Raw genomic sequence first — 26,219 nt, 5'->3', positions numbered from 1 at the left:
GTACATTCATGACTCATTTTATTCTTGAAAATATTCAGACGGTTCAGCAAGAAATAAAGTCATCGCACCGTTATTTCATCAGTTAAAAAGTACCCCCTCGGTGTACAAAACAGCCATTCAGGATAAATAAATAACCAACGTTGGAGAATTATGCAATATTTTTGAACACGGAGACTGATTCTAAGACAGATGTTGAGTCTTGACAGTGGTGAAGCAATATTTAGTTGCGATTGAATCACCCGCTTCTGAATGTTTGTTTGAGAAATAAGTCAACCATAATTTTGAGCTGCGTGCATTGAGATCACTTTAACAAAACATATTTGTAGACACTTGCTGCAGATTCTTAATAATGAAGTCAGCACAGAATTAGCGCTCCAGCAATAAACCCCAAACGAAACTTCTTCAGATTAGTTAAAAGTCACATTTCAACCAAACCTAATGATTCCCTCTTCCCCATAGAATCAGGAATCTTCTTGGTGAAGTGTGCCCAGCTGGCTGGCAACCTGGTGGTGACACAATCAAGCCCACAGTGAAGGACAGCAAGGAATACTTTGCCAAGCAGCAATAGGCCTTTTGTCTTGCATGCCCACTGGGCTACTGAGAGAATCTGTTCAAATGTGAAAGGGTATTTGATACTGAATCTTCCACTCCAGCTTCTAGAAAAGTTCATGCTGGGGCAGCTGAGCTATGAAAGTCTCCCACGAGTAGTTCGTAGAACTAGCCTGAATGTAAGTCTAGGTAGGAAATTTGATGTTCATGCCTCCAATAAACACATTGGTCAAAATAAAAAAGGGGGGATTTTTCTCCAGAATTTCTCTTCTCTCGGGATTTTATTGAACAGATCATAGACCCAAATGCAACATGCTGAGGACATGGCTGACAACATGGCTGAGGAGAGTCCTCTAGGAGAATGGTATTAAAATCCGAAAGACCTTGATAATATATCAATAAAACAAACCCTATACAGTATTACTAATAAGTAATATCAAGCATAAAATGGAGAAGTGTGTATTTTTGATGTCTATATTATTCGGGTAGAATAATGGGTAGTGAATCCCAAGTCTGAAATTAAAGACATGATTCAAAGATCTAATGACACGTTCAGCAGAATTAGTCAGAACAAGCAGCAGTTTGTAAAAATTTAAACTGCATCAAGCACCTACTAAAATCAACTTTTTTTAAAAAAGGTTTCCCTATTAAACTGTAGGACATTGAGCATGACAATCAATTGCCCTGGGAGATGGAATGCACCCCACATCAGTAAAAGTATACAAAGCCCGTCACAATGTTGAGTGAGTTGTTTTCTGAATGTATATGGGACTACCCTACCAGATAAACACATCCTTTATTTTTAGATGGCATGGAAACTTTTCTCTTTCTAGCCTTGGATGACCCCCCCCCCATTTTTTTTTGTAAAACATGAATTATAGATAAAAACGTAACCCAAGTAGCATCTTCATTCAAAAGTGTTAATCAGATCACCTGGGACTCAAAAATGTAATGTCCCAAAGACCTTTTCTGGAATTTCTGTGGGACTTGAATAGTCTGGGAAGTGGAGCACCTCTAAATAGCAAAAAGGCCTGAACTTCCACTAATCTGAATGGTTCCAGGTTGCACTTCAGTGCCTTCCGATTCAGCTTTGCCTCTGATCGCTACAGAAAATTCAGTGCGCCAGCAACCCAAGTTAAATGCTGTGAATAAGTTAAGGAGTAAAATGTGTATTGCTATATGCTGGGAAAAGGCTGAAATATTATAATTTCTGATTAGTACACACAAATATAGAACACAGTTCTCATATTCAAATTAACGCATCATAGTGGTTATCACTGAAAAACTTTTTGAGAGATGGACAATGTTAGTGAAGTTCTGGAATACTTTTCAGGACAGCATCTGTACAGCAGTTTTATTCAGTGTAATTTTTAGTTTTGCTCTATATGGTCCAATGAATTAATAACAAAAAAGAAAACTTAGTCTACTTAACAGAACACTTTCTCTTAGCTATCATTCTCTAGAATAAAGTCCTTGAAGTATCAGCATCATTTCTAGTTTACCTTGACTCTAAGCCATCCTAAATAGAGCGCCCAAGAAGTGATATCTGAGAAATGTTTCTCCATACCACTACTCCATACCATGTGGATGAACAGAGAACTCCATGATGAGCTAAGGGAGAAAAAGGAAATGTTCAAGAAATGGAGGCAAGGACATACTTCTAAGGAAGAGCATCTGTGGCTTGCTCGGCAATGTAGGTCAGATAGGACAAAGCTCACAGCGAGCTGAGGCTGGCCAGGAAGACTCGCTACAACAAGAAAAGCTTCTTCGGATACGTAAGGAGCAAATGCAAGATAAAAGAGGCAATAGGCCCACTGTTGGTGAAACTGACAGGACAGAGAGAAACCAGAAAGGCTCAAACCATATCTCCTCTATGGAGTGGAAGTATGGGGCTGAAAAGATGATATTCTTATCAGTCTAGAATCAATCCAAAATCACTTTCTCAGGTGTATCTTAGCTCTCCCCAAGGGGACTCCCGCTGCCCTGATGAGGGCCGAAACAGGTCTTCCCTCGCACAGGGCGCGTGTATACCTAGCGGTATTAAAATTATGGGGGGGAAAAAATAGCTAGAACAAAATCGTTTAGCAGTCAATCATTCAACATCATGCTAATGAAAGATACATCACGACTTAATTTCTTAAATAAGATATTATCTCAGTACTCAATTCCAGATGACCTTTTAGGGCTATCAGCAGATTTTTCCCAATTTAAAGACTGGGCCTACAAATTAGATGCCCTGATGGACAGAACACAGATTCTGAAATCGGGAACTGCTCCTTGGTTTAAACTTCTCAAAACTGACCATCTTAGAGCTACTTATTTGGTCAAAATACCAAACCCCAAGCTTAGAGCAGCCTTTACGTCCCTGCGGTTTCAAACAATGCCAGCAGCTGCACTGTCCGGGCGTTATTGCCGAATTCCAAAAGACCAACGTTTTTGCATCTGTTGAACATCTGCTCTAGAGGATTTATACCACTACTTATTTGAATGCCCTCTATATGTGGAACCCAGGGCTAAATTTCTTGCCGGGTTGGTTTCTGGCCTAAGCACCTGTCCTAGAGCCGAGAAACTAGTATTTTTGTTAAAAGATACAAATGGGCTTGTCTCTTATAGGACTGCCCTGTATGCTCTGGCAGCAAAGAAAATAAGGGCCAATATGGCTGCTATGGGAGTAGATCCTTCAAGTTGATTTTAATGGTTGCTAGGTCCCATTGGCCGATTGGGACACCACCACAATGTTTAGCTATTATTTTGTTGTTTTGTATGCATCGTTTTAGAAAAGTTTTATTATGTATATTTATTATTAATCCAGTATGTTACTAATCTAACATTTTATTATGTATTTGTGGTATCCACGATATGTTTGTAATGGCCTATGGCTAAATGCAAATAAAACCATTCATTCATTCAGAAAGGCTCAATGCTTATTTTGCCTCAGTTTTCTCCCTGAAGAAAAGGGTCAGCTAGAGATGGTAGTAGGCAAGGCATGGTGTCTGGGCTGCTGGTTGACATGGGCAGAGAGGTAGTTGAGAAGCAACTGGCTGCACTAGATGATTACAAACCCCCCGGGCCAGATGATATGCACCTGAGAGTGTTCAAAGATCTTTCGAGAGAGCTTGAAAAGCCTTTGTCCATCATCTTCTTGACCTCTTGCAGGATGGGAGAAGTGCCACAAGACTGGAAGAGTGTGAATGTTACCCTAATTTTCAAAAAAAGGGACGAATGATAACCCAGGAAACTACAGGCCAGTCAGTTTGACCTCTATCCCAGGGAAGATACTGGAGCTGATTTTAAAGAGATCAATCTGCAAGCATCTGAAGGACAACTTCGTGGTATGGGGAAGTCAGCATGGATTTGTCCCCAACAGGTCCTCCACACCAACCTCATTTCCTTCTTTGATAAGTGACAAGCTTACTGGGTTGATGTTGTTTACCTAGATTTCAGTAAAGCTTTTGACAGGGTTTCCTATGATGTTCTGATGGGTAAGCTAGAGGACTGTGGACTGGACCCTAGGATAGTTAGGTGGTTAAAGAACTGGCTGCAGAACCACACACAAAGAGTAGTTGTCAATGGCATTTCATCTGATTAGAGGGAGGTATCCAGTGGAGTGCCACAGGGCTCATTTCTGGGCCTGGTACTTTTCAATATGTTTATAAATTATCTGGATGAGGGTGTGGAGGGGCTACTTATTAAATTAGCACATGACACCAAATTGGGAAGAGTAGCGAACACCCCAGAAGATATAGAGTTCAACAAAGTCTGAACACACTGGAAAAGTAGGCGGATGGGAAGATGCAATTCAACAAGGATAAGTGCCAAATTCTACCTCTGGGTAACAAAAATGAGGAACACACATACTGGATGGGGGATACACTTCTGGGTAGCAGTTTGTGTAAACAGGATTTCAGGGTATGGGTGGACTGTAAATATGATTTTGGGGTATAGGTGGACTGTAAATATGAGCAGCCAGTGTGATGCAGCGACAAAAAAGGCTAATGCTATCTTGGAGTGTTATCAACAGAGGCATAACAACCAAATAGCAAGATGTCATAGTTCTGCTGTATACTGCATTGGTCAGACCACACCTGGAGTATTCTGTGCAGTTCTGGAGGCCTCACTTCAAAAAGGATGTGGACAGAATCGAGCGGGTGCAGAGGAGAATGATGAGGATGATCAGGGGCCTAGAGACCAAGCCCTATGATGAAAGGCTGAGGGATTTGGGAATGTTTAGTCTGGAGAAGAGGAGATTGCGGGGGGACATGATAGCTCTCTTTAAGTATTTGAAGGGCTGTCACTTAGAGGAGGGCAGGGAGCTGTTCCTGTTGGCAGCACAGGATAGGACTAACAATAATGGGTTCAAATTATGGGCTGAAAAGTATTGGCTGGATATTAGGAAACATATTTTACAGTAAGAGTTGTTCAACAGTGGAATCAGTTTCTTAGGGATGTAGTGAGCTCCCCCTCACTGGCAGTCTTTAAGCGGAGGTGGATGGACACTTGTCAGGGATGATCCTGCATTAAGCAGGGAGTTGGACTAGATGGCCTGTATGTCCCCTTCCAACTAAGAAGGCGTTTATAGTTAGATTGTGGCTGAAGAATTTTTAGTAGCTAGGGTAGCAACACATTCACCCCCCTTACCTCAAGCATAGGCCTGGCACTGTCATGAATTGAAAGAATGTGTGTAATGTTGTTCCGTTTCAGTTGTTCAGCATCACGAGCATCTGCAGCACAAAGAGAACAAGGAGAAACACGATAAGCAGGGTCATCAGTATCCAATTTAATCATCACATATCACAAAGAGGATACAATTCCAGAGTATGTGCCTGCCCTATTAGCCTTGTGTGGCTGGGTTATGGACTGGGAAGAAAGGCATTCTCTCTTGAACATGCAACCTCAATCCCCTAACAGAAGGGCACTCCCCAAAGTCAACATAAGCTCAGAGGTTATTTCTATTGCACTTTTATCATACCCTTCCTCCACGGAACTCAGGGCACCAAGCAAGTTTCTCGTCTTCCTCATTTTATCCTCACAACAAGCCTGTGAGGTAAATTAGCAGCTGACCCAAAGACATCCAGCAGGCAGGAACCCATGTCTCCCCAGGCTTATGCATAACCATTGACTGGCTATCAGTGGAAACCTGGATCTAAAGTACCTTCACCGCTGTCAGCCTGAGCTTTGAGATGAATGAACAAAGCCTTTCTAAAGGAACCTGCCGTACCTGACATTAGATTGGCAGGGCCCCACAGGATGGCCTTTTCAGCAACTGCCCACTCACTGAGGAGATCAGATTTGCACCATCACTTCAGACCTTCCAGAGGGGATCAAGACCTTTTTGTTCTGGAAGGTCTTAGAACTGTTTTGTTGACTCTCTTTGGATAGGTGGCTGTTCGACCAACTCACTGTTTTGCTTTTAATCTAGGGATGCCAGCCTCCAGGTGGGACCTGGGGATCCCCTGGAATTACAAATCATTTCCAGACGACAGAGATCAGTTCCCCTGGAGTAAACGGATGCTTTGCTGGTTGGACTCTATGGAATTGTACCCCACTGAGGTCCCTGTCTTCCTCAGGCTCCATCCCCTAATCTCCAGGAGTTTCCCAACCAGGATCTGGCAACCCTACCCCCAAATCCCCCACCAGTTGCCAGGGGTGACCTGGCAACCCTATTTTAATCTGATGCCTGATTTCACTACTTTCTTGATATGCTGCTTTTATAGAATTCAGTTGGTTTGTGGGCTTTAATATATATATTATATCTGATTTTGTGTGTGTATGTGAACTACATTAGGTGTCCTTACTGGGCAAAGAGGTAGCAATATAAATAAACTGACGTGAGTGTGCACATGAAGTCCTACACCTTTAAAAGCGGCACACACAGCTGAACACAAACCTTCCTCCAACTATTGCCTCTCCAGGACAGAAAAGGTTTCTGAATTCATAACAACCTAGGAAGTTTTTGAATAACTACGGTCGGGGGAAAAGCTGTTTTGCACAAGGGAAAATCCCAGGCTTCTCCCATTATAAACCAGTAGTGCAAAAGAAGCTTTTTGGCCAGTCAATCGGTCTCTGAAACATAGTTAACCTATTCCTGTTAAATCATTTCTTCCGTTAATAAGACTTCCATTGAATGAAACTAATTTGTGAAAAGTTACATCCAAAACTGTAAACACCATTGGGGATAAATATCTCTGAAAGATCAATTGTGATCTAAAAATTCTTCTTTCATTTTATAGTATATAAGTCGGGGGGGGAGTAGCTTAATTCTAAGCAAGCTGGAAACTTTACTGTGCTCCAATTCTGAGAGGTTCACATTTTTTTTAATTTTAAGAAGAAATCGATGAAATAAAACACTGACACCTTTCCTGGAACCTACCAAGTATTTTAGGAAGTGAGTACGACAAGGTGGGGCGTTTGCCAAGCAGGACATCTGATTGGCAGCTTTACTTTATTCTCCCTCACTCCTCTTTCCCAGTTAATTTCTTAAAATTACTCTTCCCCTGTACTTGGGCTTTGTGTGTGTGTGTGTTTGTGTGTGTCTGCCTCCCAAGGCAGCCACTGTGTAGTTGCACACACCACCCTATGCCTCAATTCCAAGGATGCCCATGGGCTCAAAAAGGCTGGAGACTCCTGATATAAAAATACCTAGCCGCACCTGAAATTTTCCATAGATTCGTTTGTTTCTTTTCCTGTTGTTGTTTTTCTATCTAAAAATGATTTTCCTTTAAGTTAATCTTGCCATAAACAATAGTTCAAAAAAGAGTAGGTGATACAGGACTATGCATAAGTGTATGGACACTTGTGAAGTGGATCTTGTCCAGTCCCTATTCTTCACAACCCCTCCCCACAGGAGATCTCCATAACACAGAACACATGGACAAAAAGCTATGTGACCCACAGGAGGCTGCAGTGAGGAAGGGGAATCGGGCAAAATCCCATTATTTCCTCTGCCTGCAATACTTCCCCTGGTGCAAGAAGTTCTGCTTCTACAAGACCAGCGTCTATGCAGTTCTTCCTCCCGGCTGGCTGGCCTGCACAGCTTTTTGTTCTTGTGAATCCTGCAACCTCCCACCAGCTTTTCAGAGGTCTCAGGGGTTTGATGGGAAGGCAGGAAGGAACTGTATTAGCAATGCTTTTGCCCTTCATAAGATCTAATTCAAAGAGTTTTCTTTTTGTTGTTTCATTTGTACTGATTTTGAAATGCGGGGAAACAATGTATTATTGTTAAATGGGGACCAAAAAATTTTCTTCTCAACTATTCAGAAAGGGACAGTGAAGTCTCTATGTATGACTTTTCAGGAAAGAGACCCTGGAGTGATGGTAGATAGTTCAGTGAAAATGCCAATTCAGTGTGTGATAGTAGAAGAAATGTCAGACATTATTAGAAAATGTACTGAAAATCAGATGGTCACTTTATATAAATATACGCTGCAGCTGCATTTAATAAACTGTTCTGACCACCTCACCTCAAAAATATAATAAGAGCTCAAAACAGAGACGGTTACTAAAATATATGCATGATGCAGAGAAATAATTTCCTCTCTGTCTGTCTTTTAATGTGAAAATTCTGGATCACCAAATGGAGTTAGTGGACAATAGAAGTAGACCCAGAACATTAAATAGAAACCACTTCTTCACATAATTAACTTAAGGAATTCAGTTCTCCAAGATCCAGTGAGGCCATTAGCTTAAATGGGGTTGGGAGTGGACCAATTCAGGGAAGACAGGTCCATTAATGACTATTAGCAATGACAATGAAACTGAACCTCCAGGTTCAGAGGCAAGATATCTCTGATTACCAGTCACTGGAGACCAACATCAGGACATTCTGTCACCACCACTGTGGGCTTCGCAGAAGTATCAGGCTGGCCACTGTGGGCAGCAACAAGATTGACTACACAGATCCAGCAGGACTATTATTTCTTTATAGCTCTTCTGCCAGTCACCTTCCTCAAATGGGCATCTACCATGTGGATTACAATGCCATAAATGAGTTTGTAACTAAAGTATTAGTGTTTGTTTTTTTAAGCCCAAGCTTCTTTTCTTAATGTTGGCAATACTGGCAAGGGATCCAAATAGATCAAGCTGGCTAGAAGTCTTCTTCCCAGCCCTCAAGATGTGCCTGATGGTGAGGATGACTCAGAGGTTGCCTGGTGGGCATAGCTCCTCCCTTGGTAGAAGTTGCTGAGCAACCTCAACAACAGACATCAATACTCAGTTAATGGAGGATCAGTTAAGCCATTTTTATTTTGCATTTTTAGTATTGCATGACTGAGCAGCAGGCTGCATTCTCATGGCTCTTTTGCACATTACAAGCAGAGGCAACCCCAGATTTTGCCATCAAGCCTCCTATGGTCTCCTCTCCCAGATCCCCTTGCTCCCTCCTGGTCTCATGACATGCCTGAAAGGTGGTCACAATTTGCTTTGTGGTCCTGACACACAGACAGCCACTGCTCTAAGCAATGCAAGACTGAGACAAGTCCTTGTTGTGGTCTTCCTCATATTACTACATGGCAACATTACATGAGGCCATGAAGGTATACTCGTAGGAGGCCACTAGTTTAGAGAACTCCTAAGCCAAAAATTGTGGGCCAGTTCTTCACAACAGAAAGACTCCTGTAAAGGGTCATCACCTAGAGATCATATCTGGTATATCTGAAAGGTCTGCCTTAGGGTTCAGTCAGATGAGATGGAAGATGATCAGGCCTGCAGCCATAAAATACAAATTGCAGACTTCTGCAGCCAAAGGAGAGAGGTTGGTTGGCTGATTAATCCTACTTGATTTAACTATTTGAATTCAGGAGGGTGCAAGAGCTGGTTTCATAAGAGGGTGAAAGATTAAATACCTCTCCCTTTCCTACATGGCCCCAAGGCAAACTGAAGCTGCACCAACCTGCAATTTCACTCAGTGGAAAGAAGGCTCTTCGCCTGGTCTGCTTGAGCACTCATGCTTTTAGATCAGAATAACAAGGAATAGATGCCTTCTTTTCAAAGGCTGGTATTCAACACTCCAATTAGTGTTCAGACGCACAACCATCTGTACACCTTAGTTTAATTTTTCTATTTCTTAACGGCTTCCTGTCAAGCTAATCCAACAGTCCCCTGCAGAGAATACCACAGCTTTGCTATCACATTTCATGTCTATAATGATGCTTCATAGACCCACTTGACAGAAACTGAGTGGTTAGAACAGAGGCTACAAGGCAGGAAAGCTGCAGGGCTTTATATGCACCATAGTGCTGACTCACTTTTGAAATCTCAGCCAGCTCCTTCTTGCCCTTGATTCAATGAGGGAGAAATTAAGAGAACTACATTGGGAAACTGATACCTAGTCATGGTTTCAACATTCACATTGGGCGTACCATCAAGCTTTGGACACCAAGCACGGGCATTACAACGAAGCCTGGTTCAATGTCATGTTCTACAAGCTTTGTACCAGGTTATGTGCATCTCTCTGTGTGTGTTCTTATAAAATTCCCTTTTACCATGTACACAAAGTTGGGCATCCACAAAAGCTACCACCCCACCACATTCAGCATTATTTACATAAATGCTCTCCTATAAACTGCTCAAGGTAGTGTAGAAAGAAGACTTACAATTCTAAATAAAAGGCAATGTAAAAAAACCCCATGAAATCAAGATGACACACTAAACAGTTGCATTACCAGCCCCTGCCCCCTCGCACCTTCCTTTTCCTCTTTTCATAAAGTGCTGGTCCATGATGATACTTGGAGATTCATAACTACCCCAGTATTTGCAGATGTGAAGTGAAGTAGCACAACTATCACATCTGGCTGGGTGGCATGGCTTTTCTGTGCTTAATGGTGGTATGAATCACCCCCCCCCCATTATTTCCATGGTTACCCCCTCTACCAGGTGTTCTAAAATGGCATCCCTTGCCTAGGGAGGTAAAGTCGTAAGGAGTCTCACCACCGCTCCAAGGTGAAAAATCATGAAAGGGATAGTTATTTTGTCTAATAGAAGCTGTAGTGGTGCCACAGATGTGAAAATGGTCAATTTCACTTTTTAAAGCAAAAATACACAGCACGTCCTGGGCTAGAGATGTCAAGGCCTGGATAAAAGGAGTGAAATCCGGGTGGGGAGAAGGAGGCGAGTTCCTTTCAGGCCTCTGTATTTCACCCCAGGCTAGTGTAAGGATCCCACTTTTGATGCCGAAAGGGTGAAACTGGCAAGGCTTTCTTCTTTCTGTTCTGCAGCTACAGTTAGAAGACCAAAAATGAAAGAAAACGGCCACTGCCAATTCCACCTCCTTTTGCCTTCTTTCATGGTTCGGCAGTAACAATGGTATGAAAGGCCAGCGTCAAGGGTAAGCATGGTTGGGCCCCTACTAGGGTTCTGGGGTCTCAAGAAGGCCCACCATTATTAATAAGGCCAAGTCCACCCAGGGACAGCTAAACCACCACCATGATGGTAGAACCCTTTAATCTGCCTCTGCTTCTTCTGCCAGAGAGGGCAGTTGGCAGAATGAACTAGCTTCTTTGCTACACAAACATCATGAAGGGGGAGGGGGGAAGGAGGCCTTCTTCCCTCGGTATGTGCACAGAGCAATAGCAACTCCTTCTTGGCAGTCTTCTGACTCTGCATCCATCAGCAGCTGCACCTTTAGCTATCTGACACAGGAACCAAGAGGGGAAGAGGAGAACTTCTAGTCTGCTGCCACAGGGTCACAATTTCTTACCTCCATTACGGCCAGTGGGTTATCCCAGGTGGCAGCCAGCACTGCCTCCTCTTGCGATGTGGGCAAGCATTAGCTACTCTGAAGCAACAATGTCCCTTGCAGGGGAGGGAGAAGCAACAGCAACTAAGAGTGGCTGATCCTCCGCCCACCTGTCTCCTCTGAGGCTGGCGCCCAATGAGTTGGGGGGGGGGGATCAGACAAATGGTCCCACTTAATGGCATCTTGCCAATGGCTACCCAAAACTTGAACTGAACCCCAATGACACAGAAAGTCAATCACTGTCCAAAAAGGTGCTTGGGATGTAAAGGAAGCATGGGAGGTGACAACCAGGAGAGCAAGGAGGCAACAGTGAAGGACCATTAGGGCCTGCTTTCATATCCCACATACCTCACCATCCTGACCTGCCAGAGTCCACTAGACCCAGTCCCGTTTTGGGTACCAGTTCTTTTCTTTCTTTTTTTAATCAAAAAGTTGGAAGTCCTGTGTTTATATCCCAGAATATGAGTGTACCTGTTTTTCTTTCCTCAGATGTTAAGAGCTCATGTACCGGTTCTAAGCACTACAATTCAAGACACAGTTGACTGTCACAGGGACCTCAGCACTGAATGGAAAAGGGAGGATGGACACTCAATTTGCTGGCCCAGTGACAATGTGGTAGGATTAGGCAGGGACTGGTGCCCCATTCACACTGTTCCCCCCCCCCAGCTCTTTTAAAAGGCCCAAACATCTGGGGGAGTCTCAGTTATGACTCCCTGAGCTTACAAGTCAAAAGTAGATAAACACTAGAGATCAAATGAGCCTAAATTTACCTTTAAAATTTCCAAGGAACAAGCCAGGGAGAATCTGCAAGAAAGAAACAGAATATCACATGTAGATCTCTTGTGGTAACACAAGCTGACGCAGATCAATTTGCATACAGGATGGAACAGGATGCTGCTAAAAGTCCGTACAGTATGAAAGCACAGCAAGTTTAACATGTTTTCCTTGTAATGTTTCCGACACTAATACTTCACTGTGAAATGTTTTTCTTTTTGGCTCCAGTGTACCATGGCCTAACAGTACTGAAAAACTATATACCGTACATATTTCACACGAGACTGTAATATTCAGTAGAATGTAAACACCTGGAAACCAGGCACTGGGACTTGCCTAGAGTGTTGACCTAGATAGTTCCCTGTCCCCCACACCAGCATTTACATTATATGTGTTCTAGGTATAATCACAGCAGTAACCACAAGTGAAGAAAGACTTCACAGACATATAACCGATGAACAGAATTCATTGCCAAACACGATGACGACCACTAGATTAGATGGTTTTAAAATGCGCTAAGACAAATTCTTGGTTAAGAAAGAGCTATTTTCCACATAACAGATATGGTTAGTAGCTGGAGGGCCCAGGGTTAGATCTAGACCTTCAGGAAACCCAGCTGGTCCTCTATTTGCCAACCTAGAAGCTAGAGAGGTGCCAGGAGGGAGTGGTGGCTACAATAGGATTAAGCCTTAGACGCCTGCTAGAGCAATCTAGCAAGTTAATAGGAAACTAGATATGTAGAAAGGATTTATTGTTTTCATCCCAGTTACCTTTCCTTTAGATGAGTAAAGATTTCTGATTTGAAACAGGAAAGACTCTGTCTGGTTATTGTGTGCTAGTTCTGACTCCTTGCATAACCATAATCAAACGATCCTTGAGCCTCATTTCCAACAGAAATGCTTCATTTGGCATTCCCTCAGTGATCCCTCCTTCCTAACCAATGTTTTAAATTGTTAGCTGCCTTAGTGGCCCTGGTAAGGGCAGAAAGCGGGGATACAAATTCTGAAAATAAAGGAATAAAATAAATGCCTTGGAAGGCTTTAAGAGGAGAGTGGACATATTCATGGAGGAAAGGGGCATTCATGGCTGTTAATTAGAATGGATACTGGTCATGATGCATACCTATTCTCTCCAGGATCAGAGGAGCACGCCTATTACCTTGGGTGCTGTGGAACACAGGCAGGATGGTGCCGCTGCAGTTGTGTTGTTTGTGGGCTTCCTAGAGGCCCCTGGTTGGCCACTGTGTGAACAGACCGCTGGACTTGATGGGCCTTGGTCTGATCCAGCATGGCTTTTCTTACGTTCTTATGTTTTTTTTTTTTTGTTCTTAACACTATACAATTAGGGTTGCCCACTCTGGCCTGGGAAATTCCTGGGTATTTGGGCGGAGATGCCTGTGCACAGGGGAGTGTCAGGAAGGATTTAACCTAGAATCTATGGTTTTCCCTCTGAAGCTGGTTTTCCAGGGGAACTGATCTCTGTAGCCCGGAGATCAGCTGTAATTCTTGAAGAATTCCAGCCCCCAGATGGTGTTTGGCAATCCTACACACATTCCTTGAAAGAGAACATTATTTGCCACAGCTACAAGTCACAACAGCAAACAGTAAGAAGTCGTCACGGAAAAACGTTTGACTAATCCTTAAAATGTAAGGAGCAACTCTACTCGATGGCTGTAGAATTAACTATAAAGACATTTGAAAGTGCTGGGAGGTTGCTCTTTAGAGTTCTGAAGAATTACAAATTAAGGCATTGATGGATTCATAACAGGGGGTTTCTGAGAGTTATTTCAGGATCCCAGAGTTCCACAGAACAAAATAATTATCCCTTACTTCCACGTGTCCTACTTATAACAGAATAACGTAAATTTCAGATGCCAGAACGCTGCAGTGATTTTGATTTCTGAAATACTTCTGATGACCCTATCTGATCAATGATGTGGCCAGGTGCTCTGGAAAACTGGTAAATGAGCACTCAAGGAAGACACGTGGGCTGCTCCACAGGCCTCCTGCCACATGGCAAACCAAGGCCTCCTTCACTAGCAATAAATTAATGTTGCTGAAGCTGACATCTATAGCAGAGTCCATAAAACAAATCATACCCACCACAAAACTAAAAGTACTGCTTACAGAACTTTATATATCCATGCAGTCCCTAAATATCATTGCTAGCCTCCAGGTGAAGTCTGGAGATCTCCTGGAAATACAACTGACATCCAGATGACAGAGATCAGTTCCCCTGGAGAAAATGGCTGCTTCGAAGGGTGGACTCTATGGCATTAGACCAGGGGTGGGGAATGTCAGGCCCGGGGGCCATATAAGGCCCGCGAAATCATTTGGTCTGGCCCTTTGCGGGTCCTGGCAGATCTCAAGCTCAGAAGGATCTAAGACTGGCGATCTGCCCTCTCCCACAGACAGGATTAGCATCTATTCAAGGTGGATGTGAATTTGTTTTGCCAAGAAAAGGAACCTTCTTTCCCCCTTGCAGAAGAGTCGTTAGTTACGGAGCTGCTAGGACCGCCCAAGAAACTGTGTTAACCCTTTCCCACCCAGGCCATGGAGAAACGTATTCCTTCTGTACTACAAGAGGGCTGGGAGTGGAAGTGGCAATAATGGAGGGGTTAAAGGGGGCAGGGCCAGAATGCATGGGGTAAGTTCTAAGTTGATAATTTTGTATGGCCCGTGAATGATGTTATAAATATCTAAATGGCCCTTGGCAGAAAAAAGGTTCTCCACCCCTGCATTAGACCCTGAAGTCCCTCCCCCCCAAACCTTGCCACCCCCAAGCTCCACCACTAAAATCTCCAGGAATTTTCCAAACTGGAATTGGCAACCCTATTCATAAAGTGTGCACAATTATGGCTTTCTTGAAATTTTACTTCCTTTATACCCTACCTTTCGCTCCAAAGGGGACCCGAATTGGATTGCACTGTTCTCTCGTCCATTTTATCCTCACAACAACCCTGTAAGATAGGTTAAGCTAAGTGTCTGACTGGCCCAAGGTCAGAAAGGAAGCCAGGAGGGAGGCAGTGGGTAAGAACCCCAAGGGCAGAGCCCACACGCACAGAGCGCAGCAATGGTTTTAATCAGAGATGGCCTCCCTACCCCCTTCCATGCTCTTATTGCTTGAACTGGAGGGCTTGACTGCTTCTTCCAGACTCATTGTGGACCTGTGTTCAGGTGTTGAGCACCCCTTGTTTTTACTTAATCGATTAATTAGATCCGTTTTAAATGTTACGGTTTTATTGTATGTTGTGGTTTTGTTGTATTGATGTGGATGTTGTTAACTGCCCTGAGCTCAGCTTGGGCCGGGGATGGAGGGCGGGGTACAAATCAAAGATTAAATACAAATAAACCATGCTCTTCGAGCCCCCTAACTGGCATAATACTCCATTACATAGATCTGTACCACAAGAGTCGTTGCCATTATGGAGATACAAAAACTCTCCTTCTCCAAGATCATCTGACCACTGGCATGCACTCTAACAGCACCTTCTTCAATTCCCTTTACTCTCTGGCTACAGACAGCAACAGGCTTGTAACGCTTTTTAAATGCTTATCTCCAGTCACAAGACTCCACGGAGAAGTGGGAAGCCCTAGATCTCACACAAATGCTTTTCTATCTCCTGTATGATATCACCTGAGTGAGGCGAATACAGAGGCTGGTTTCAATCACTTCTAAACTTTAAAACACATTTTTTGTTTAAACATTTAATAAAATCAGCTTCTCTGTTTCCTTCTCTTTAAATACCTGTGTTACATATTGAAGGAAAACACAGCATGGCCCCAAAGCTTTCTTCATGGTTTTTTTTTTTTTTTTAAACAGAGCCCAGCTGTTCTAAGTCCTTATTAATAAATAAATACTGGAGATTGCACAAAATGTTCTAGAATATTGCCTGGGACTCTTTTGTGAACGGGAACATGGGTCAGATTTTACAAACCTTTTACCCTGAGCAAGCCAATGCTCCTGACGGGCACAGGATGACTTACCAGCATCCACACCATAGGCAAAATGTGATGTCAGAAACACTTCAGGCCTTACTTTTTCAGACGGATGTAGAGATGCATAAGACTTTGGCCAACATAGGCTGCACTGACTTTGCAGTCACTACAACTAAGAAATGGAGTCTATCCCACCCCAAACGATCCAAATGCTGTTCACTTTCTTAGTACTATTGCTCTAAATACCAGATTGTTCAGCAAAGTAAGCGTCTGATCTTGGACATGTTTATTTGGAGCTAAGTCCACTGATTTCCATGGGACTTGTCCCTAAGCACAGGATTGTGGTGCAAGGCTTAAAATCAATAACTCATTCCCCCTGCCTAAAGTTGGCCCCGTGACTTTGACAGAAGCACTCCCGAGTTAAGTGGGCTGGAGATTATAACTTGACATCAGTTAGCGCGTCAACACCATCATTTGGAAAATATGCTCATGTGAGTCAGACATCATGTACGTGACCTCTCCTAAGAGTGAACATTCCTGGGACATGCTTCGTAAGGGAACAAGGTATAGGGGAAAAGAGGCCAGATTCAAACCTGAGAACCAGTGATACTCAGTGGCGGGGGAGCCACATGCAACTCTTCTGAGCACTGTTCCCCAATATGCTACCTAACCCATATTTCAAGGAAGTGGGCAAGGCCTTTGCCCAGTGGGGCTTGTGATTGGCAGGTGGCTTCCACCTTGAAACAGCTGCTGCCGGTAGGGTTGCCAACCCCGTGCTGGGAAATTCCTGAAGGTTTTGGACGGGAGCTTGGCAAACGGAGGGACCTCAGCAGGGGTATAATGCCATAGAGTCCACCCTCCAAAGCTGCCATTTCCTCCAGGGGAATTGATCTCTGTAGTCTGGAGATCTGCTGTAATTGCAGGAGATCTCCAGCCCCCACCAAGTTCATTGAGAATCCAGCCTGCAAGGGCAGCGTAAGATGCTAAAAAGGTCTAGGAATGAAATGAGAGTTTTTGTGAAATTCCTTAAAGGCACACACACTGCAGTGAGCAAAGTACTGGACTACAAGCTGAAGAAGCTGAAAAGCGAAAGCAACGCTCGGATCCACCTGCGTTCTCTTGTTTGGTCCTATTGCCTCTTGCAGGGTCGTTTGCCTGCAGTCACGCTGGCTGGCCCGGTTGTAGACTCCCCGTGGCAAAAGACTCTGTGTACATGATTGTTGATACTGGTCCGCTTTGGCGGGGTCTTTAGTTTGTACTGTGTAGCTTATGGGGGTTATGTATAGTGGCTTGTGCTGAATGCCTTTGTACTATCTGTTTGTTTCCCCACTTGTTTTTGCTTACCTGCAGCAGGCAGAATTTATGCCTACTTATACACTTGTTTTCACATTCAAAATTGGCATGCCTTGAATGCCTGTTTAATATATTTGTTTTTCTATTGGCAGTTGGTCGTCACGTATTAATGGTTTTGGCAATTATAACGTCTTTGCATTGTGATCATGGTGTTTAGATTCTGAGCCCACATGCTGTTAATTAGGTTCAGCCACCTGAAGCCTGGCAACCCTAGCTGCCAGACAAACAGGTACGCTTGCCAACTCTGGCTTGTGGTATTCCTGGAGATTTGGGAGTGATGCCTGGGGGAGGTGGAGTTGGGGAGCAGAGGGAGCTCAGTAGGGATGTAATTTCCATAGAGTTTGCCAAGGAGAAATTCATCTCTGTAGTTTGCAGATCAGCTATAATTCTGGGAGGGCTCTAGACTCCACCTTGAGGTTAGTAACCCTAGGAACTGGTAAGCTGCAAGCCTCATGCCTGCGCTGAAAGTAAAATGTGGCTCTCTGGGTCTTCTGGTTGATGGTAATCGACAACGTGGTTTTCTGAGAGCCACAGAGTGAGTACGCTGCTGCAGATCCTCAGTGAGACATACAAAAAACTCTTCAAGTTTTGATGTTGCCTCCCACCACATCTTAACTGTCGGGGGGGGGGAGACCTTTCAAGGACAAAAATATTTTTTTAATCATATGTATTGCCATAACATTTTGATATATAATGAAAACATAAAACGAATGGGTCTCAATAGTTTTCATGACCATTTATTCAGTACATTTTTAAGCTGCGTGTCTTCCAAGGAGGCATACGTGTTCTCCCCTCCTCCACTACAATTCTGTGAGGCAGATCAGGCTGCACAAGAAAGTGAGCGGCCCAAAGTCACCCAGCACCGTTGAACCTGGGTCTCCCAGGTACTAGTCCAACACTCAGACCACCACACAAAAATACTGCTAGGGATGCCAGCCGCCAGGAGGGACCTGGGGATCCCCTGAAATTACAGCTCTTCTCCAGACTCCATAGATCAATTCCCCTGGAGAAAATGGATGCTTTGGAGGGTCGACTCTGTGGCATTGTACACCACTGAAGTCCCTGTCCTCTTCAGGCTTCATCCTCAAATCTCCAGTTTTCCAATCTGGATCTGGCAACCCTAACCCCCAACACACACACCAGTGGCCAAGGGGGACCTGGCAATCCTAAATTGTAAACATTCAACCAAAAAACTCTGCAAATTAATTTCTGCATACTGCATAACAGAATGAATTGATCACTCCTCTGTAGGAGGAGAGACATATACCTTCCAACACTTATTTCTGTTATATCCTATGATTGCAGAGACGACCTTCTAAGGCTGTAATTCCAGACACGCGTCAAAGAAATCAATCCTGTCGAAGTTAGTTGGACTCAGTACTGAGTAAACATGCTTAGGGTCAAGGCTTCTGGGTTGAAATCCTAAGCATGTTTTGAAAGCAAATCACACTGGAGGCCAATGGGACCTGTTTGTAACTAAGCATGTATAGAGTAACACATCATTAAGACATCATAATAAAGTTTATAAGTATCATTCCTGGATTGCTGTGACATCTGAATACAGATTGTCCAATAAACCAGGGTTTGTTGGCAGACCCCGTACTAGAATTTAAAGCTAGGATTTGTAGCTGGTTTGGTAACCACAATCTGTACTTACAACAATTGAGTTCACAAAGCATGTTATGTTTAGGACTCCCAGCACTGCTCAGGCAAATATTGGGAGATTACGGGGGTGGTCCACAGAGCGGGTGGAGTTTGGGGAGGAAGTGATGTCATTTCTGGGCATTGCTGTAGACATTTCCCCTAATCTCTATGGTAAAGACCACAGAGACAAGTGGAAATTCCTAGAGAGTCTCCTCCCTAGGAATTTCTCTAGGGCAAGAGATTGGGACGCTTAATTATGTTTAGTAGTACCCATTCTAGAACACAAGGAAAAAAATAATTGGGGAAATACAGATCGTAAAAAATAAAGAAAAAGTCTAGTTTCTTGCTAATTCGAAACACAGAGTACTTTCAGTCTCATAAACCTCCCTTATAAGGTGAGGGCAAGCCTGAGCAGAGTTACACCCTTCTAAGTCCACTGATGCTTTTTTTTAGGCTTTCATTGGGAAGCAGCGTGGTTGGTCTTGGCCAGTCATAAAGTGGGAATATGCAAATATTCTTTCCAAAATAATCTGCAACCAATGAATTTGGAGGAAAAGTGGGTTATGTACTAAGTAATTTGTGCAAAGGCTTAAGGCAATGTGCAGAGATGTGGGGGAGGAGGATTTTACAGGGATGGGTCACTAATTATCAAAATTATCAACCTGGCCTTTGGGTTGAGGAGGGTGGGGTAAAAATGCAATCAAATAAGTCAGGGGTGGGGAACCTTTTTCCTACCAAGGTCCATTTGCACATTTATAACATCATTCGGCATAGAGGCATACATCTCCCGGCGTGTGGGTGGGGTGGGGGGAAAAGCTAGGGCTGCCAGGTCTCCAGCCACCACCTGGAGGTTGGCAACCCTAGCAGAGGAGGGAGAGAAGGAAGGAAGGGAGGGAGGTTTCCCCCCCAGACACACCCCCCGCATGGGGATCTCTCTGTCTCACACACACACACTCTCTTTCCCCTGGTCACACAGCAGTCCAGGATCACGCACATGCACTCACCCACGCGATCAGGGGAAGCACGCCCTCCGCCTCACAGGGATCTCTCTCTCTCACACACTCTCTCTCTCTCTCTCTCTCTCTCTCTCTCTCTCCCCCTGGGCCGCACAGCAGCCCAGGATCACGCACTCACCCGCGCGATCAGGGGAAGCACCCCCCCACAGCACGGTGATCAAACACACACAAATGCAAGCGCACGGGCCAGGAAGAATGGAGCACGGGGAGAGCTGGGTGGGGACCCTCGGCACGCGGCACAGCAAGCACGTAAGCCAGGGTACTGGAGAAAGGGGAGGGCTGGGCGGGGATCCTCTGGTGGCACAGCAGGCACACAGGCTGGGGGAATGGAGCAAGGGGAGGGCTGGGCGGGGACCCTTGGCAGGTGGCGCAGCAAGCGCGCAGGCCGAGAGGAATAGAGCAAGGGGAGGGCTGGGCAGGGACACTTGGCAGGCGGGCCGCAGGCTGGATAAAATGATCCTGTGGGCTGGAAACGGCCTATGGGCCGGAGGTTCCCCATCTCTGAAATAAATAATAAAATGCCTCCGCTTCCTGCCTTGATATACTCTAATTCTTGTCAGCCTTCCTAGGGGTTAAACGTTTGTAGTTTACATGACATTAGGGTTGCTAGGCTCAGCCTGGCAACCAGTAGGAGACGGAGGGGGGCTTGGGGCATTGATGTGATGTCAGGTTTTACAGGAAAACCTGGAAGTGACACCCCACCTCTCTAGGAATTGGCTGAAATTAGAGGTATGACAATACTTCTGGGTTTCACCAGAATTTATATCACACCATCTTCTGACAGCCATGTATTTTATTTTATGTTTCTCCCAGTGGCGGACGCAAACATTAGCTGGCGGTAAACTGACACCTGAATACTTACCGTGAGGGTTCCTTCTACTCTGAGGTAAGGAGGGCATCTGGAGAGATGGGTGATTCCCCTTCCTGTAGTCAGGGTAGGCAGGATCAACTTTCACTTCCTGTTCCTGCCCGGAATCGCCTGCTCTCTTCAGTTTTAACATTTTCTGAGCTAGGTGTCCATCAACAAGATGGCTGTAAGATAACAGTTAAAAACCCTGTGGATTTTGAACTATGGAGATGTGGGTCCGTGCGGGATGATAAATAAGGGATGATGAGAGGAATAATAATGAACAAGTGTCAACTTTATATAACCTTAACAATTCAATCACCATAGAACAGTCAACAATAAATAACCACAAAGCCTGTGAACTTAAAAATAGTGCAACAATAACATAAGAACAGTGCAACCATTGAACGCTGTCAAGGTCCAGCCTTGGTTCATGATCTTGGGGATAAGGTTCCCCCCTTTTTTGCCTGGCATACTTCCATGGTTGGGTCCCAACCCGCCCCATTAGTGCTACAGTCGATGCCCTCCTTACCTCAGAGTAGGCCTGTCCAATGCCGCTGATGTGGCCGCGCTCCTTATGGAGTGTGCACCAGCGCACAAAGGCCTTCCATGTGGCATTGTAGATGCGTCGAGTGGATGGTCTGCGATATTCTAGGATGGTGTTGAGGACAGTTGGATCGAATCCTAGATCTAGAAGTCTGCGCCTCTCAAGAGTCAAGCAGTCAAGTTCAGCCAGCCTGGGTCTGAATGTGAGACTGCCACCTACTGGAGCATGTCCTATGAAAGGGGAATTCTCCATGGGTCCTGGATTTACAGTTCCCTGAGGGTCACGTACCACAATCTGCGGGGCCAGTCTAATGCTATGAATATGACCGTTGCCCTCTCTTGATGGACCTTCCTGAGGGCCCCCAGGGATAATTGGGAGAGGTGGAAAGGCGTATAGCAGTCCCCTCAGCCACGAGGGGTGTTGACTTGTTCCGCCTGCTGGTGGACGAACCTCGCGAAGAAGTGGGGCGTCTGATGGTTAACCAGGGAGGCGAAGAGGACAATAAGGGTCCCAAAGTGCTCTGTGATCAGTGTGAACGCTTCCCACCTCAGGGCCCACTCCCCTTTGTCGATCCTCTAGTGGCTGAGCCACTCAGCCTGGATGTTCAGGTCCCCTGTAGATGCTGTTCCCTGATTGAGCATAGGTGTTTCTCTGCCCAGCAGAGGATCTGTTCTGCCTCCTTGCGGAGTGTCGAGAACCTGGAGCTGCCCTGTTTGTTGAGGTGCAGTTTGGCTGAGATGTTGTCCATCCAGATCAAGATGAGGTGACCCTGGATGATGTGGTGAAGAGTTGTGAACGCCCTGTATATAGCCCATAGTTTCAGGCAGTTGATGTGCATCAACCTGGCATCTGAAAAGTTGGCGTCACTGTCGCTTGGGTTTGGAGAAGTGGTCGGGCCTCTGGTTCTGATTCCCTCCTTTGAAGGCACCCTGTCTGCTGGGCCAGGTCTGGCGTTGAGGTTCATAATGTGTGCGTGGCAGGGCATGGAAGGATCAGAAGGACGGAAACAATGAAGAAGATGAGTTTCTGTTGTCCTTCCTGAGACTGTGTGGCATGGCTTTCTTCTTGTCCCTGGTTTCCACCAGGATCGACTCTAGTTTGTCTGTGAATAAGCATCTGCCCTGGAATGGGTATGTCAGAAGGATGGACTTGGAGCCATAGTCCACCTGCCATACTTGGAGTCACAGTGCCCATCTGGAAACTGCATTGGAAGCCACTGCCCTCACGCTTAGGGACAGGGAATCCAATGTGGCGTCCACCAGGAATGTTACTGCCTTTGAGACTCTGCTGAGGCCCTCTGCCGCTCTGGTGGTATGAGAGTGGCCAGCTTTCTCGTCCAGACTATGGTTGCCCCAGTGAATAGGGTTGCTGTGACTGAGGGCTGAAGGGCTATGGCTAAGGCCTTGTAAGTTTTTTTGCCAGACTAGCCAGCAGAACAGGGGAGCCACAAGAACAGGGGGAAGAAGCCAAGGGGAAGGCTTGGCCCAAGGGACCCAAGGCATTTTCCCAGTGTAAGGACAGCTCATCCAAAACTGTGCCCTTCCCTGAATTCTTTGAGACACTTCTAAATATGGAATGGGAGAAGCCCTTGGCCAACAAACATTTCTCCAAGGGCCCCAAAAGATGTACACCCCAGCCCCAGAATAGGATGAATTAGATGGGATTAGCCCACTCCCAGGCTGTCCCAGGAAAGGAATTCAGGGTGTGAAGGGGAGCATCATCGTCTCTGGCTGTCTTCAGGCTGATCTTGATAGAGCGGCTACATTGATAGTCATGCAAACGTTACAAATGCCCTGTTCATTGTCTGGAAGGCAGCAGGTCTTCCATGGCTTAGGGGGTTTCAGGCGAGGTCGGAGGCAGTCTTCTCCTCCAGTATTGTGCAGCTACATCCAAGATGGAGTTCAGGCCACTTCCATTCCAGGATCCACAGCACTGCTTCCCATCTGCAGGATTCTGCTAGCACTTTGCAGCTTGGTCCAGGGTATCGTTTGGGTCTCTTCCATTCCTTGGCTCACTGCGCTGTTTGCTCTCTGCATGGTTCCTCAGTCCTGCACACTAGTCCACGTGTGCCAGGATGGCTGGGTATGAGAGGCTAGGGCCACAACTCTGCCCTCCTTTCTAGAAAACCTGATAGTCAAACAAGTCTTTTCTATGTCCTTCAATATTTGTTGATGGCCAACAACAATATAACACACCATACCCTTTGAGGTCACAAATGCCACTTCTCATCCTCAAAAACTAGATAAGCAATAGGACAAGGTCAAATAGGGACCATCTGTTGTGCAGATCAACTGTTGTTTAGCATTTCCCCAGTATATATTGAGCCAGAGTGGTATAGTGGTTAAGAGCGGTGGTTTGGAGCAGTGGAGTCTGATCTGGAGAACCGAGTTTGATTCCCCACTCCTCCACATGAGCGGCGGAGGCTAATCTGCTGAACTGGATTTGTTTCCCCACTCCTACACATGAAGCCAGCTGGGCGACCTTGGGCAAGTCACACTCTCTCAGCCTCATCTACCTCACAGGGTGTCTGTTGTAGGGAAAGGAGGGGAAGGTGATTGTAAGCCAGTTTGAGTCTCCCTTAAGGGATAGAAAAAGTCGGCATATAAAAACCAACTCTTCTTCTTCTAAAAGGGGGACAATTTCTAAAAAGGAAGGGTCACTTTTTTAAGGTGGGTGGAGGGCGAAGGGGTATCTTTATGGTCTTTATAATTTTGTAACTATGAATGCATTAATAAGTATATATAGATACTCTTTTGTATTTTCTTTTATTTTTTACATTATTTTTATTGTATTTGTTTGTTTTTGTTTTATGTGTTATGTTATAAAAATTTATTTAAAAAAAGAAAAAAAAGGTAATTTCCTGCATTGGGCAGGGGGTTGGACTAGATGACCCTGGTGGTCCCTTCCAACTCTATGATTCTATGAGATAACTGTAAACCCAAGTTCCCTGGAGACAGTTCACACGTTCAACTCCGAAGTCATCTAGCACTAAGTGATGGAACGTGTGAACCAGCTCCATGTGGGAGGAGGTGGGACCAGAGACACGCAGTGAGCAAGTGACAAAAACAGCCCAACGCCTCCTTTCCTCGCAGCTGCTTTACCGACCCAGGCGACGGAAGGGAAGGCTTCCTCGGTTCTGGCAGGCGATCCGGGCTGCGCGGCCGCGGTCTTGGGTCTTTTCTTCCCTGACGTTTCGCCCGCAGCTGGGGCAGGCATCTTCAGAGGAGTCGCACCGAAGGACAGGGTCTCTCAGCGCAAAGAGTGTAGGAAGAGTAATATAGAGTCAGAAAGGGGGTTGGGTTTGAGCGGAGTCATTGCCCTGCAAAAAAGTATCAGAGGTAACGTGCGAATCGTCGTCCTGTAAGTATTGAGGTAATGGGGCTCCCTGCTCCTTGGAGCGAGTTCAAGAGGACACCCGAGTCGCCCCGCTGTTGATGCTGGGCGAGAACGCAGGGTCACTTGAGCCGCCTTTCTTCCCTGTTCCAGCCAGGATCCAGCCAGGATGGAACGCACGAACGTTCGAAGAACGTTCAGCCAGGATGGAACGCACGAACGTTCCAAGAACGTTCAGCCAGGATGGAACGCACGAACGTTCTTCCCTGTTCCAGCCAGGATCGAACGCACGAACGTTCGAAGAACGTTCGTGCGTTCGATCCTGGCTGAATCCTGGCTGGAACAGGGAAGAACGTTCGTGCGTTCCATCCTGGCTGGAACAGGGAAGAAAGGAGGCTCAAGCGACCGCGCGTTCTCGCCCCCAAGCAGCTGCAAGTTCCTCGAACATCCGAGGCGTTTCCGCCCTCGCTATGCAAATGCTCCGGCACATCTACGCAAAGAAAGGCAACAGACCCAGGTCATCTTCGCCGCTGACTGCGCGTAAAACCGGAGGCGAGTCCGAATCTGCACGTGCCTTTGCAAAAGCGCCCACTTCTCCCCCCCACCCCAGACCCGAAGCACCCGCCCGGCCCTTCCACAAGCAGGTGTCATTGCACGCCCCCCCCCCCGTCGACGGATCCAAACAAGGAGGCGGGTCCTTCTGCAAGCTGTCCGGCACGCGAGCACTCCCCCCCCAAATAATAATAATAATAATAATAATAATTAAAAATAAAAAACACCCACCAAAAGAAGAGAAAAGCAGGTTTACCTTGTTCATCCCATTCCCCATGGCGACTTGCAACTGGACGCGCAGGCAGCCTAATGGGTAGAGCAAAGCGGAAAAATGCGGGGGGAGGGGGATAGGAGGCAAGGGGAGTATTGGCTCCTAAGGAATGAGCGACCCGAGTATCTCGGTTAGACCCTGGAAGCTCTTCCCACCCTAAGGTGAACGGGGACTTTCCCCTCTAAAAGTGTCTTAGGGCCAATCCCCTCCCAGCCGAGCCAGCCCCGAGCCCGCGCTGCCGGGAACTCCGCCTCAGCCCCTTCTCGCTTCACCACTCCCACGTGCGCCGCGATTCCGGGGCCCCGCGAGCCTCCACCTATTACACCGCGGCGCCTTCTGGGACTCGTAGTTCCGGTGCGCCTTTCCCTCCGCGGGGAGAGGCGCGGTGGAGTACTACCGCGCCCGGCATGCACCTCGCCAAAGGCGGGCCCCCGCCTTGGGCGGGCGGAGCCGGGAAGCCCCGCCCACTTTCGTTCCTGGAAGGATGAGCAAGCGGCGCTGCAGTCTGCTGCGCGCAGTGGCGCGGGCGGCGCTGCTGGGGTCGGTTTCTGGGCAGCTGCGGTCACATTTTTTGGCAGATAGATAAATATTGCAATGTGTTGCCGTGTATGCAAAACAAGGCTTGGTGGCCGGGCTCCATCCCCCCCCAATAAACGGTTGTTC

General features: G+C 45.9%; 1 protein-coding gene across 1 annotated transcript in view; it reads right to left on the bottom strand.

The window, feature by feature from the left end:
* Window positions 1–25,559, bottom strand: part of DUSP22 (dual specificity phosphatase 22) — a 50,013-nt gene extending 24,454 nt beyond the window's left edge. The window contains 3 exon segments of the mRNA XM_056854976.1: window positions 5,188–5,270; window positions 12,052–12,085; window positions 25,542–25,559. Coding sequence (XP_056710954.1) covers window positions 5,188–5,270; window positions 12,052–12,085; window positions 25,542–25,550 — 126 coding nt within the window. The 5' untranslated portion in view covers window positions 25,551–25,559.
* Between the last annotated feature and the right edge of the window lie 660 nt (window positions 25,560–26,219).

The sequence above is a fragment of the Euleptes europaea genome, chromosome 8 (genome assembly GCF_029931775.1).
Source record: "Euleptes europaea isolate rEulEur1 chromosome 8, rEulEur1.hap1, whole genome shotgun sequence".
Classification (NCBI taxonomy): domain Eukaryota; kingdom Metazoa; phylum Chordata; class Lepidosauria; order Squamata; family Sphaerodactylidae; genus Euleptes; species Euleptes europaea.
Note: the sequence above shows the minus strand (reverse complement) of the source record. Positions and strands in the feature narration are given on the sequence as shown.